We start from the raw sequence: 14,411 nt of genomic DNA, 5'->3' as shown, positions 1-14,411 counted from the left end.
GATGCTGTCTCAGCGATGCCGTCATCGTGGGGGATACTGGTGTAGAGTGCCGAGACGTCCATCGTGGTGAGAAGTGTTCCTGGTTCAACTGGTCCGTGGGTACTGAGTTTTTGTAGGAAGTCTGTAGTGTCGCGACAGAAGCTGGGGGTTCCCTGTACGATGGGTTTCAGGATGCCCTCGATGTATCCAGAGAGTTTCTCACACAGGGTTCCGGTCTCACACAGTCTTAAATGGCAGACTCCTTGTCCTGAAACTATGACCTCAAGTCCTAGATTCTCCAGCCAGAGGAAACAACCTCTCAGCATCTACCCTGTCAAGCCCCCTCAGAATCTTGTATGTTTCAATGTTGTTGTGTCCAATTCTGGGCACTGCACTTTAGGAAGGATGTGACTGCCTTCTAGGGTGCAGAAAAAACTTACTGAAATGGTTCCAGGGATGAGGGACTTCAGAGGAGAAGCTGGTGGTGTTCTCCTTAGAACAGAGAAGGTTAAGAGGAGATTTGCTCGAAGTGTTAAAAATCATGAAGGGTTTAGATAAAGTCAATAAAGAGAAACTGTTCCCATTGGCGGAAGGGTTGAGAACCAGAGGACACAAATCTAAGAACCAAAGACGACATGGGGAAAAAATTTTTACACAGTGAGAAGTTATGATCCGGAATCTGCTGCCTGAAAGGGTGGTGGAAGCAGATTCAATCGTGGCTTTCAAAAAGGAATTGGATAAATACTTGAAGTAAAAAAAATTTGCAGGGCTACGGGGAAAGAGCAGGGGATTGGGACTAGCTGGATTGCTCTTACAAAGAGCTGGCAGAGGCTTGATGGGCCGAATGGCCTCTTTCTTTGCTGTAACCATTCCATGATTCTATCAGGATCCTGACTTGAGCCTTGAAGATGGTGGAGAGGCTTTGAGGGATCAGGAGCTGAGCTACTTGTTGCAGAGTGCCCAGCCTCTGCCCTGCTCTTTTAGCTACCATTTTTATATGGCTGACTGTTACAAATTTGGAACTACCAAAGATGTTTCAGATTCGATGGTGCCAATCACTGTTAAGCTGCCTGTGCACCTACTATTTTTATGCAAGTTGACTCCTAGTCACTTGGACAAGTGTGAATTAATGAAGGAAAGCCAGCACAGATTTGTTGAAGGCAAATCGTGTTTAACTAACTTGATAGTGTTTTGATGCAGTAACAGAGGGGGTTGATGAGGGCAACGTGGCTCCTAATGCCCTATATCTACTTGTGCCGTACCAGGATCCAGGAATGTAACAGTGAAACTCTATTTTGATCGGGACTGGATGTCCATGTCCTGTGTACACATCCCCTTCAATCCCCTGATGATGGACCAAGTTAAGACTAGGTGAAGCTTGGTTTGAATTGTGAATTGCTTTATTTGACAGTAGGTAAAACCTACAGAACAATGAGATTGATGAGAATCGCTTGATACAGTTAGTATAACAGAATGAGGTTTGGCTGGGATGCTCACTACCATCAAATTGCCTATTGGAACTTGTACAGAGCCATTGCTTTATGCTAACTGAAGAAGTCTGCTTCCCTTTTTATTATGTGGAAATCTGGGATTTTTAACTGATGTTTTGGGGATTGAAACCTTCCAATCTATCTCTTTTTCTGTGACAGCTGTACACCTGTGGCTCTTGTGGAGCAGTAACCCAGTAAGGAGTCAATACCTTCATGGGGCGAGGAGAAAATACAGTTGGGGGAGCACGCATGTCAGATGCTATCTTTTGGCATCCCAACCTTGTAGGAAATACTTGTTTGCTCCATTTTATAAAGAAATATCTATTTTTGTTGTTCCCTATCAGCTAAACCGATGAGGATTAAAGAGGATATTTTATCCTGCACTGCTGCAGAACTAAACTACGGGCTGGCCCAATTTGTTAAAGAAGTACAGAGGCCCAACGGGGAGCGTTACGAGCCGGATAGTGTTTACTACTTGTGTCTCGGAATTCAACAGGTTTGTTTATAAGTTCAGATTGATATGAGCTGAGTCAGCACGTTGTTACTGCTGTATAGTATATGTCGGAATGGCAGAATGCCTACTTTGTGCCCACGCATCCTTGTACAGTGAGTTGCTGATCTAGGTCGCATGCTGTCAGGGGCGGCAACAAAAGGACTTGAGGTTTATCTCCCACTGGGAGGGAGGGAGGGAGTTACTGAAGCTATTCCATCCCACCCCCCAGCAAAATTTTGCTGATTGCTTGTTGAATATTGTGATTGTTACTAGGTCTGCTTTAGAGTTGTCTGCTTTTAAAAGTAGAGACTAAAATAAAGATGGAAATTATTTTGAGGCATACTTAAAAGGTTCTGATGTTCTTCTAGCATTATGTATCTTCGACTGACAGCTTGCTCACTTACCATCGCTAATGTTGCTGGCCACCAGGGAGTGCACGAGAGTCGCCCAGCGAAGACAATGCATCTTCTCCCCAGTCCTTCACTCACGCTTTTGTGGGGGACTTGGATATGTGCATTGATACTGATCAATTTGCACTTGTGTAAAAATAAAACTCGAGCCTAATTGATAGCATATTCTTTATACACATTGCTCAGTCAAAATCAGAAGAATTCTGATCTCAATATTTCTGGTTGAAATATTAAGATCACTCTGGTGTTAACTCAGCTTTCTAATTGAACTGTTTGATCACAAGAAGGCTGTTCAGGCTGTTCATTGTCATCCTGCCACAGTAAAAACCCTGCAGCCTTTCCATTATAGCATTTAGCCTTAAGAGTCCATTGTCATGGCCTTAACCACTGGAATTAGTTACCACAAGTGGCAGTTGAATGGCTTCCCTTTATACTGCAATTCCAGTGAGTCTCTGGCCACATTTGATTGGGGGAGGAAGTGCACAGGGCATAGGCATTGAGAGCAAGGTGGGATTGAAAAAGGGAAAATGGGGAAAACTTAACCCAGACATTTCCTTCTACTATGATCCATGTTTTTGCGGGAGGGGGCGAGAAAGAGAGGTGAATCGGGTGACCTTTTCAAAATGGTAGTTAATTTTTATGTCGCAAATAAGGTTAAGGAGTGGAATTGTACCTCTGGTTTAAAGTAAGTGAAATGGTCACTAGTCCTTTTATACATCTTTTGTCCTAAGAGATCTCTCCTACATCTTTGATTCCTTTACTAAATCAGCTGCTGGGTGATCTTACTCATTGTAAAAAAACAAGCACTTTCTTGTTTCCCAGTTGTTTGCGAATTAAAATAACGGCTATGCTTTGAAGTGGAGTATGTCTGTAATGTGCACAAGCCTTTAAAGGAGGAATATTAATGGGTTTAGCAACACTGGGGGTATAGCTCAGTGGTAGAGCATTTGACTGCAGATCAAGAGGTCCCTGGTTCAAATCCGGGTGCCCCCTCAAAAAGATTTTTTAAAAAAATTTTTTAGTAAATTATTCCGTTCATTTATCTTCAGTTATTTTCAACGATTTCATTTATAAAGTTACTGGAGTGTTTAATTTATCATCGTTTCTGATACTAATTTGTTTGAAATTTCTTCACGTTGGCTTTTGTTTTGCTTTGTCATTCTGCTTTTTTGGTGCTCTTCCACTAGAGGGAGCAGTGACCTAAGAAAGCTGAATGCTTTCAACTGGAGATTCATCCATTCACTGGTACAAACATAATTGGATGTATTTTTAAGCTTAAGAAACATCATAGCTTTTTAACTCGGGCAGCTTTCACCTAAGCTGAGAAGGAGGGTTAATTTAATTTGAGCCTCAGAATGAAGAGGTGGCCTCTGTTATAAACGTGAACATTGGTGTGATGCTTGTTTTATTATAAAAATATCAGTGATTTTCACATAATTTACTCCTTTCGCACTGAAACGTGAATACATATTGTGTAACACTGCCTTTGACTACAAGGGCTTCTATTAACTGGCAATGTAGTATTTGAAAACTCGGAGTGGTGTAAATGATACAAAATAAAATCAGTTTACTAGCAATTTCCCTCCTCCTAGATGGCAGTGACTCCTTGCTGGAGTGCAGTTCTACCTGTGCATAAATGGCAATTCTTCATGTCTAACTCTAGACAACAGGCACTGGTGGGTTGTTTGAACATTTCTGTGATTAACTGATGTCCACACCTGCACTTATCAGCAGGCTCACTGAATATAGCACAGTAGCTGATTTCATCTTTCACCCCCACCCCCAATAGCCTAGTACCACTGTCGCTAGTAGTAGGTGTTTTTTTTGGGAATCCTGTAGTTTCTTCCCAGGCCCACATACTGACTGGCCAGCAATTGGCTCTTTTTTAACCGATTCAGGGCCACTGTAATACTTTGTTTTACTTTTTGTATTTGGCAACACTTACTACAGTAAAACCAGTTTATAAATAGTATCTGTGTATAGAATCCTCCTATTTTTGCAGTTTCCATTTTGAGTGCACGTGTGTGTTATGTATGTGAATGTCATAAATTCCATCCCATACTGAAGGGCTAAAATTCTCTGTCTGCTGACTGCAAGGGTCTTGCGTGAAGTGCGTGCAGAGAGTTTTCAATCCAGTTCCTGGTGGTGAAAACTGACCCAGTTTGGCACCAAGTTTTCAGTCTCACTTGGAGGTTATAGGGTGACTGGAGTGAGAAATGGAAATTTGCCGCCCTGATGCAGCCAGATGTGCTCTTGAGGTTGGGGCAGAATGGGAGGATGTATGGGATCCGTGGAACCAGGCTTCAGTAAGGAGTGAATGATACAGAGGTGTGAAAATTGGCAAAAAAAAGTAACAAAAAAAACAGGCAGATATAGAACATAACCATCACATCTTCCCCACACACCCCCTCCCCATGGTCACTGGAGCTCTGGGAAGTGCTTGGAAACACCAGCTTTTCAGGGCTTTGCCAGTGCTACTTATAGACCAAATATTATGTGATTCTCAAGAGTGTCACTAAGAAGACTGTCAGTACTGCACACGCATCCTCCGCCGCTTCACTTCTGCACTCTGTTGAAATAGACTTATCACACTGCCTCCAACTCTAACTGATTCTTTCCCAGGGCCAGAAATCTGACGACCTGTCAGATTCCAGTCTGCATGTCAATGCTTTGCCTATATTAGAATAATATTTATGGATTAATATTGGAGTTTATTACACAGGAAAGAAGTGTACAACATCGCCATGCATCTTTTGTAATTGATTCTTTTGCGAGTTTACTGGGACTTTTGTCTAAATTAAGCAATAGTGATATTTTAAAAATGGCAATATGCCCACTGTAATATCAGACGTTGACATTTTAAGACTGAGATTGATGGCTGGGTAAACCATTAGGACACTTGAGTCAAGATAAATGCACGTCTGATCCAATCATGGACTTCTAGCATTCCAGTCTGTGCCCTAGTTACTCCCATTGGATATAATTCCTGATCCAAGCATATATTTAAATATTATGTCCCAATTTAAGCACAGTGTTCCTGAATCAGCTCACTCAATGCAGTTTTTCAGTGCTAGATTTTTTTTTGGAGACAGCATATTTAAAAAGAAATCCAATCCCTTTTTTGGGGGAGGGGTTCAAGGAGAAGGCCTGCCACCATTTCTCAGGACAACTAGTGAACAAATATATTATAAAAAATATTTGAAGAAATGCAGAATAAATAGGCTATCATATACAGATTTGTTAACCAGCTAATTATTATCTGCAGATTGGTAAATTTAATGTTTCCTGACAAAGTGGTTATGCATTTATTAGGATTCACTCTCAGTGTTTGTGATGTGAACTGTGACCTGACATATATTTAACCTTGGATTGGTCTCTATTTTGATTTTGTGCAAAAACTGTTATCCGAGCTTGGGTTTTAAAAGCCTATAGATTGTAGAAGGAAGACTGAGGGAGAACATAAGAAATAGGAGCAAGAGTAGGCCGTACGGCTCCTTGAGCCTGCTCCACCATTCAATAAGATCATGGCAGATCTTCGACCTCAACTCCACTTTCCCGCCCAATCCCCATATCCCTTGATTCCCCAAGAATCCAAAAATCTATCTATCTCAGCCTTGAATATATTCAATGACTCAGCACCCACAGCCTTCTGGGGTAGAGAATTCCAAAGATTCATAACCCTCTGAGTGAAGAAATTCCTCCTCATCTCAGTTCTAAATGGCTGACCCCTTATCCTGAGACTATGACCCCAAGTTCTCGACTCTCCAGCCGGGGGGAAACAGCCTCTCAGCATCTACCCTGTCAAGCCCCCTCAGAATCTTATGTTAAAACGAGGTCACCTCTCATTCTTCTAAACTCCAGCGAATATAGGCCCATTCTACTCAATCTCTCCTCACAGGACAACCCTCTCATCCCAGGAATCAATCTAGTGAACCTTCGTTGCACTGCCTCTAAGGCAAGTATATCCTTCCTTAGGTAAGGAGACCAAACTGTACACGATACTCCAGGTGTGGTCTCACCAACGTTCTGTACAATTGTAGCAAGAATTCCTTACTCTTGTACTCCAACCCCCTTGCAATAAAGGCCAAACATACCATTTGCCTTCCTAATTGCTTGCTGTACCTGCATGTTAACTTTGTGTTTTGTGTACAAGGACACCCACATCTCTCTGAACACCAACATTTAATAGTTTCTCACCATTTAAAAAATATTCTGTTTTTCTGTTCTTCCCACCAAAGTGAATAACCTCACATTTCCCCAGCGAAGCAGCCCAAGGAGAAAAATGAGTAGAGTAGGAAACAATGTGATAAGTCTCGATCTCACTACAGTGAGTATGCAGGCAGGAGGTGCATTTCGTACTGCCAGTCCTCTTAGTGTCGCTTGCAAGCACCACCTAAGATCCAGTCCACAAGCAGCACTGGCAGAGGCCTGAAAGCTGGCTTCCAAACACTTTTTCCTGAGCTGCAGACAGAGGGGGAGGTCTGGGAAGAATGTGAAGAGGTGGTGTTCTAATGCAAGGCCTGTAAAAATCTCCGAGCGGAAATGCAGAGAATAGATTTTAGAAGGAAATACATATACCAAAAAAAAATCTAACTGGCACAACAAAGTAGGAAATAAAACTGCAAATGCTGGAAATTCATAACAGTCTGTCAGCGTCTGAAAACAGCCTTTTTCCTTTTTTTGATGCTGGTGGATTTGCAGTTTATTTCCTGCATTTGTAGTTTTTTTTCCTCTATCTCTCTCAGAAACTAGGCAGTGCGTGTGATCTGCCTTTTCTCTGGCTTTACGTATGCTCTGTGCTATTAAAGTATGCAGATCACATGACTTCACATCTACTTTCTTGTGGGAAGCAGTTTCTGATTCTCACCAAGGGAAAATATCGCTAGCTCTTGGGTCAGATGAGGTCACACACTGGATTATAAATGTTTTCCTCTCTGAATGCAGCTGTTATTTAGGAATTGGAAGCAATTATTTTATGAAAAAGAGAAAGAAAGCTTTTAAAAGCAATCAAGACACAGAGTACTGACCAATGGTACTTGTACAGATAAACATTTGATGAGTACATTAATATTGGACAAAAATCAGATGCAGTTGTAATTCTTAACATGATCAACACGAATGTATTTCCCATCAAAAGCATCTTCAATCTATAAAGCATGAAAATATTTTTTTGTAGGTGTTTATACGGAAGCAAATGTGTATCTGCAGTTTTAGTTTTTACTTTTTAAGCTTGGATACTTCTGCATTGGGTTTTACTATGTTGTCAGACTGCTTGTCCGATATGCAATCTTGGATGACCCACAATTTCTTGAAGTTAAATTTTTTTTTCCTGTGTGGACAATAAGCAGGTGTTTACTTCATTTAACATTTTGCTGTTTTTGATCTGTTTCATTACAGTTTTTGCTTGAAAACAACCGAATGGTCAACATATTCACTGATCTTTATTACCTTACCTTTGTCCAAGAGTTGAATAAAATGTTACAAGGCTGGCAACCAAGTTTGCTTCCAAACGGTAAGTTGTTCAGATTTCCTACCATTTTTAAAGAATGCATAGATCCACCCACATGTATATATACCTCTGTTGGTGGAGAATAACCGATTACCAGGGGTGTCTACAAAGCAGTAATTTAATCTCTGATAGAAATTGAAGATGCATAGTTTCTGATGCGTCCTAGCCGAAACATTAACCTCTCTTGTTCTTTCAGATGCTGACTGACCTGCTATGTGTTTCCAAAATTATCTGTGTTTATTTTATTTCTGGCATTTGAAGTTTCTTTTCTGTTAATGAACATGTAAATGATATGATCTCTCTGTGTATGGGTGTTTTCAGTGTTTGTTTCTATAATATTTTTTGTTCATATTTCCCATGGAAGTTGCAAACTATTCTGCAACCCTTTTGAGCTAGCACTGGATTGTGAAGTACCCAATGTATTTCTTAGTTATTCCCAATGCAAGACTGTGATCAGCTAACGGATGGTGGAAAGAGAATAAGCTGATGGGTCTTATCTGTACCCTTGAGGTACAGCTTCATATCACTTCTGTATCCCCCCCACTTCCCCCCCATTCCACCATGTCCTGCTGTTTTATTGCATTATAGACTTTAGTGAGGAATTGGGTTGACTGCCTTTACTTATTTTATATAAATCGCTTGCAGATAGTGGTTCCACAGTTACTTGTCCAAGTGACTATGTTTGTGAGCTTGGATAGCAAGTGTCGACAACCTATTTGACTGTGGGTTCACTATAACTGAGCCTGATCCTTTTCCTCACCCAGTTTCGTGCACATTTGGGAGTGAGAACTCTGGCTGATTTTCCCCTCCTCCATCTGCAAAGCTATAGCGTGCTGGTGGCAATGCTAGCTGCCCAGCTACCTAAGCACTTTCTAATTTTATTTCAGAATATTCTACAGTGCAAATTAAAAAGCAGCATAAAAAATACCTGATGGGATTTGATGAGTATATTCATTAATATTGTGACATTGTTTTCTCTTAGGTTTAATATTCTCCCGGGTAGAGGAAGAGCATCTCTGGGAATGTAAACAACTGGGAGTATACTCGCCCTTTGTTCTACTAAATACACTCATGTTCTTTAACACAAAGTACTTTGGACTGAAGTGTGTAGAAGAGCACATGCGGCTGTCCTTCACTAGTGTTGTACGGCAGTCTAGGAAGTGCACAACACCCAGAGGAACCACGAAGCTGGTCAGCATCCGCTATTACATGCCTGCTCATTACAAAAAGGGAAGGGATCAAAGTAAGTGTTGTATGTTCAAAGTGATATATTTGGGGGGGTTAGGTGAAGAGCGGAATGAAGCGAAGAATGATTTGGTGCAAGTTTGAGGTCCTCGCATCCTACTAGAACATGCAACGTAATGCAGTGATGAGTGTAGCACCAATCTAGCCCCCAACTATTTTCTAAATATTTATTGTTGTTGAGGGTAGGTTTCGATTTGTTTGTCATGGCCCCAAGATCAAATAGCCACTGATGTTCATTGTCAATGCTCAGGCATGAAGAGTGCTGACCAGAGCAAGTGTGATTACTCCCTGTGGAACCATACCAGAGTCAACGCCTCTGGAAAAGTAGGGGAGAAAATCTCTATGAATTCAGGTTGTCCATGTATTCTCCTGCTGTGGGTAAATATGGCAGAGCCTCAGGACCTGTGCCTGTGAGTCTCTTGTCTGTTTTCCAACCAGATGTAAGAAAATAAACAACACAAGGCTTTATTTCTGATCATGATCCATATTAGCTAATCTGATGTAATTATCTGCTGATTAGTTTGGCAATGATCATTTCTTTTCCTCCCTTTATTTCCTCTCCCCTGTGGAAGAACTGCTAAATTTGCACTAGTTTCAAGTTGAACTGGTCTCTGATTCCTTTCTTCATCCCCCACTCTGCAATGCTCCTATTTTTAAATCAGTTTCTTTTCTATTTATAACCTGAGTGTACTGGAAGACTCTGAAATGTTCCCTCAGCAGGGCAAAAGAGGCACGTTATGTGGGAGACCACAAACATCTGCGGTATTAACCTTTTCACTCGCAGTAGATTCACTTTTGGCTTAAAAAAAATACTTTTCTCCCCACCTTTCTATTTCTCTTCTCCCTGAGCACCCCCCCCCCCCCCCACCCCCCAAAAAAAAGTGCTGCAAAATATAAGACCAGAAGGTCCCAGGTTTGATTCCTGGACTGTGTGGAGTTAACTTATCTTAGCCATGCCAGTAGCCGGAATGCTACAATTGATCTCAGCATCCCTGGGTCAGGAAGGATTAAAAAAAAAATGAGCCAGAGTTCCTACTCGTAACCCAAAGGTAAGTAACGGTGTGGGTGTCAAGTGAGAATAGGATTGGGCTTGAATGTGATTGCCTTTCCATTTTTCAGTTGCTTGTTAATGCCCTTTCCATAGTTCATTGGCCTGCTGAAAATATCTGCTAGGCCATCAGTTTAGGTGCTACAATTGGCCTCGTCACCATGGGCTAGGAAGGGGAAGAATTAGCCCTAATTCTGTGTACCATCCAGTGTCTTCTGCTGGAAAGTGTGCACGTGTTGACATCTGCTAAGTACAGGATTAAGCTCAGCTGAAAGGCCCCCAAGTAGGAATAGCACATCAATGCTTGTTTTCTAGATTCAAACATGAAGAATGTCCATTCGGGTGAGGTACCAGACTGCTCCTGCTGCCCACGGAATTGTATGCAATAAGAGTTAATTGTATGCAGCAAGAGTTGATGCCTTGAGGATAAGGAGGGAGACAAAGGATTGGGCAAAAAAAACTTTCATTGAGTTTGTAAAATAGTGTTATTGACTAAAATTGAAAATCCGAACATCCTCCAACCCACAGATTAAAACAGATTGTTGAGCTTTTATTTTTGTACACAGAGGCTAATTACTTAAAATAATGTGACCTGAAGCACTAATTTGCAAATATTAGCTCAGGAAAGTCTGAAATACAATGTTCTGAAATTCATTTGTATTGCTGCACATAGCTCAGTTTTTTTCTTCCCTGTTTTTTGTTTATAGGCAGCACTGTGGGAAAGAGGAAACGTGAAGAGGAAGTTGCTGCTTTGGAGCAGAGAGAAAACAGAATGAACCCATTAAGATGCCCTGTGAAATTTTATGAGTTCTACCTCTCGAAATGGTGAGACAACCAGTTCTTTCCTGCTAACATTTTAAACGCGCTATCTTTACGTGTTAGAAAAATTAAGCATTTTGGGGTAGATTTTTGTGATCAAAATGAAGAATGTCAGTGCTGGGAATGGAATATTTTCTATTTCAGGTACCCAGTATTAGTATCTGAGTCAGTGGTCAGATATAACATAGTTGGATTTTTCCATTTTCTTAGGAAAAAACCTATACTTGTGACCTATCCAGAGGTCTTTATTCAAAACATTTCTAAGTTTCATTGATTTAAAAAAAAATTATTTGAACTTTTCTCCTGATCATGTCGGGAGATAATATGGGAACTTTCACCTTGTGTGTTATATAGAAGTGGTTTTGGAAGGATTGATTCCATTTGCTGAACTGATGCTGAACTAATTATTGTGCTGGGCACAAGTAATGTTTGTATCCTGGCACTTGTATAATGATATTTTAGCGTCTTTTTTTAAAAGGGGGCAACAAGACCTGCCCTGTTTATATATTAGAAAAGGAAAATTTCAGTATTTCATCCACGAGCAAAACAGTATTATGAGGTCTGCTAAACCTGCCTTTCCACAGCGATCAATGATTGCCATCAAATAGAATTCTTCAGTTTCTTTTAATTCCTATATTAGAGGACAATAGCACATATTTATTAAAAAGGTGACATTTTTATTCAGTATTAAAGGTCAGCATGTCTTGTGAAAAGGTCTTTGGCAAACATTGTGTTGCTGTTTATAAAGCTACAAGATTTCTTCATGCTGCTTGTGCGTGACATTGTGACAAAAATAAGACCTGTCTCTGGCTTTTCTCCTCTGTTCCCCCTGCCGCCCCAAAGATTCAAAAGAATTATCTTCATGAAAACTGTGCCCTTTAAAGGAACAGTGTTTTCTCCACTCTACTGAAAGAGAAGATTCATGCTGGTATAGTTCCACTGCATCTCAGTATGTCACTGTTCTTCATAGAATGTGTGTATCAGCAGGCTATTTGACCAGAGGGACATCAAGGACATCCAAGTCCAATCTATTTACATGCAAATTTGTATCAGTGGCCAATTACAGTGACTCAATTGCTCTTTGGCAGAAGTTAGCTAACTCTGGAATGAGACCTCCAGCTTTGCTGCTTTTGTATGGCTTTGTACCACACTAGGGAATTAATTTCCCAAGTGAGTCATCAGAAGAAAGGGGAAAGGAGCCAAGGGTGAGGTATTTTTAGCTGCTATAAAACTTGACTGAAAAAGTTCTCTGGAACTGGAGCATCTATTTGATGCCAGAGTGGAACTTGGGGTGGGGGGGGGGGGGGGGGGAAGGGGTGAAAACGGCAAAAACTAGTACTATTTTGTGAAGGTTGTTTATCTAAGGTAATTTTTTGTTTTACTCTAGCCCTGAGAGTATGAAGAGCAGGAACGATGTATTCTACTTGCAGCCTGAGCGCTCCTGTGTGGCAGAGAGCCCCCTGTGGTACTCCGTTATTCCCATGGATCGGAGTATGTTGGAGAGCATGCTGAACAGAATCATGGCTGTGAAGGAAATCTATGATGATTATTCGAAGGATTCACTAGAAGATGATGACGTTGAAGGATGATGTGTAGTAGATGTTGTACAGAGTTCTGTTACTTTTTTTAGAAAAACAATGGGTCATTATAGGCTGGCCTACTTGGTGCTGCGGAAAAAAATTACTACACACGTACTTGCAGAGTCATGTGGCCTGTTTGCGAGAGCAGAGACGGTTAGACTATCACCATTGTTTAGAGACAGTATCCCTTTTAGCTTGAGTGCACTTGCTGACAATCGGGTGTACATGACATTCTCTAGAGACCAAAAAAAATCCTTTGAACATAAAACTCCTGCAGTCAATAAGCAAGCAGCTTTGTACTTGCTCTGATTGGAACAGCTGAGATGGTTAGCAGTGTGCTCACTGATGCAATGGGAGAGTCCTTCATCTAATTGCAATGCTTGGGATTTTAGAAATGTTTAAATGGTCAGCAAAGTGAAGTGATAGATGCTGTAAAATAGCCTGCCTTCCAGAACATTCCACTTATCGCTTCATTTTATTTTTAGAAAAAGAGGAACAGAAAAGAGATGGTTGGTGTTGTGGGCGGGGGGGAGGGGGGCGGTAGGGAGGGTGTAGAATCTTTGGCTATATGATGCTAAATATCACCAGAAACTGTTGCAATGCAGCCTCATTCTAAGTTACTGCATTGCTCTCAGGTGGCCAGGAGGAAAATTTGATGGTAAATAATGTTGTCAAACCGCTGAGACACATCTGGAATATGCACTCTGAAATATCCTTGCATTCAGCAATTACATTCAAAATTTGTTCTCTGCTGTCTCCCTGAGGAGGAAGTGGGGGGTGGGGGTGGAGGAATGGCCAAGGAGAAATGTTTCCAAAGTGCATGAGTAGCATTTTTTAAAAATATTTTTTTATAATTGATTTGAAAGGCGAAAAAAGTAATCCCACTAGTGTGATGCACGTGCCTGTCTTGAGGGTATTTCCTGGCTCAGTCTGCTGGATCTTATTTAGGTTTAAGGGATTGAAGTTCTAGTGAAATTTGCTGCAGAAAACTCTCAGAAGAGAAGAAGCAAGAGGAACTTGAGCATCACTAAATTTACCCTTCACTCCTTGCCTGCCCCGCTGATATGTTTGCTGATTTCTGAATTTGTAAAAAAATTTGATTGTGTTTTGCGTATTTTTTTATTATTAACCAAAAAGGCTGTGAAGATTTATACGTACTGGTTGAAATCATAAATACTAGTACAGAGGACCTTGAAATATGGGAGTAAAGGTTATATGGAAAAAAAATTTCTGTTCCCTGTAATTTCTTAATCTGAATTTTAATTTCTGTAGAATTAATCCTTTGTAATTCCCTCATCTCGTCCATTGTGCTCCTACAGTGAGAAACATTAACCAGGGTAGTGGTGCTCTCACTACTTGACCTGTCGGACTGTATGTCCGGCGAAGTCCTCTCTTTGGGAACGCAACTGGTGGATTCTAATTTGAAGCTCAGCTGATAAAAAGCTCTGCAGTTCATGCAGGTAACTAATGGACGGAAACATTTTCCTGTTTTGGTGATTAAGGGTTGGTGGGGTTAAGGCAAGCAAAAGTGTTGAGCAGCAGCACTTGTATCCTTGTTGCTGCCAGGTGGTTCAACTGAACTGTTGAGAAATTCAGTATTTGAAGAAACCCAGAAGAGAAGGAGGATCAAAAAGGGGATACTGTCTCTTGTGTGTATTTCTGTAGTATATATAAATCTGTTTCAGTGAGCTAGATCAGTGTAAAACCAATCTGTTTTAAAATGGTAAATATCTGCACAGTATTCAATTGGTAACCTGAAGGTTTGCCAAATTCACACACAGTTTAATTTTTTTAAAGAAAAATTTAAAAGGTGCTTATGCAAACTGGATGGACCTGAT

At 40.9% G+C, this 14,411-nt stretch overlaps 1 protein-coding gene and 1 non-coding gene across 3 annotated transcripts in view; both read left to right on the top strand.

Moving 5' to 3' along the window:
• The window catches only part of LOC137333055 (zinc finger MYM-type protein 3-like), a 91,161-nt gene extending 78,070 nt beyond the window's left edge, over positions 1-13,091 (top strand). For both annotated transcript variants that reach the window (XM_067997149.1, XM_067997150.1), the window contains exons 21-25: positions 1,814-1,965; positions 7,770-7,884; positions 8,864-9,124; positions 10,882-10,999; positions 12,381-13,091. In XM_067997149.1, coding sequence (XP_067853250.1) covers positions 1,814-1,965; positions 7,770-7,884; positions 8,864-9,124; positions 10,882-10,999; positions 12,381-12,582 — 848 coding nt within the window. In that variant the 3' untranslated portion in view covers positions 12,583-13,091. The remainder of the gene's footprint in view (positions 1-1,813; positions 1,966-7,769; positions 7,885-8,863; positions 9,125-10,881; positions 11,000-12,380) is intronic.
• trnac-gca (transfer RNA cysteine (anticodon GCA)) lies at positions 3,294-3,365 on the top strand. Its single transcript has one exon. It is a non-coding gene; the product is annotated as a tRNA-Cys (tRNA).
• Positions 13,092-14,411: the final 1,320 nt, after the last annotated feature.

Source organism: Heptranchias perlo, chromosome 15, assembly GCF_035084215.1.
Source record: "Heptranchias perlo isolate sHepPer1 chromosome 15, sHepPer1.hap1, whole genome shotgun sequence".
NCBI classification, from domain to species: domain Eukaryota; kingdom Metazoa; phylum Chordata; class Chondrichthyes; order Hexanchiformes; family Hexanchidae; genus Heptranchias; species Heptranchias perlo.
This window is presented reverse-complemented; position numbering and strand designations above follow the sequence as displayed.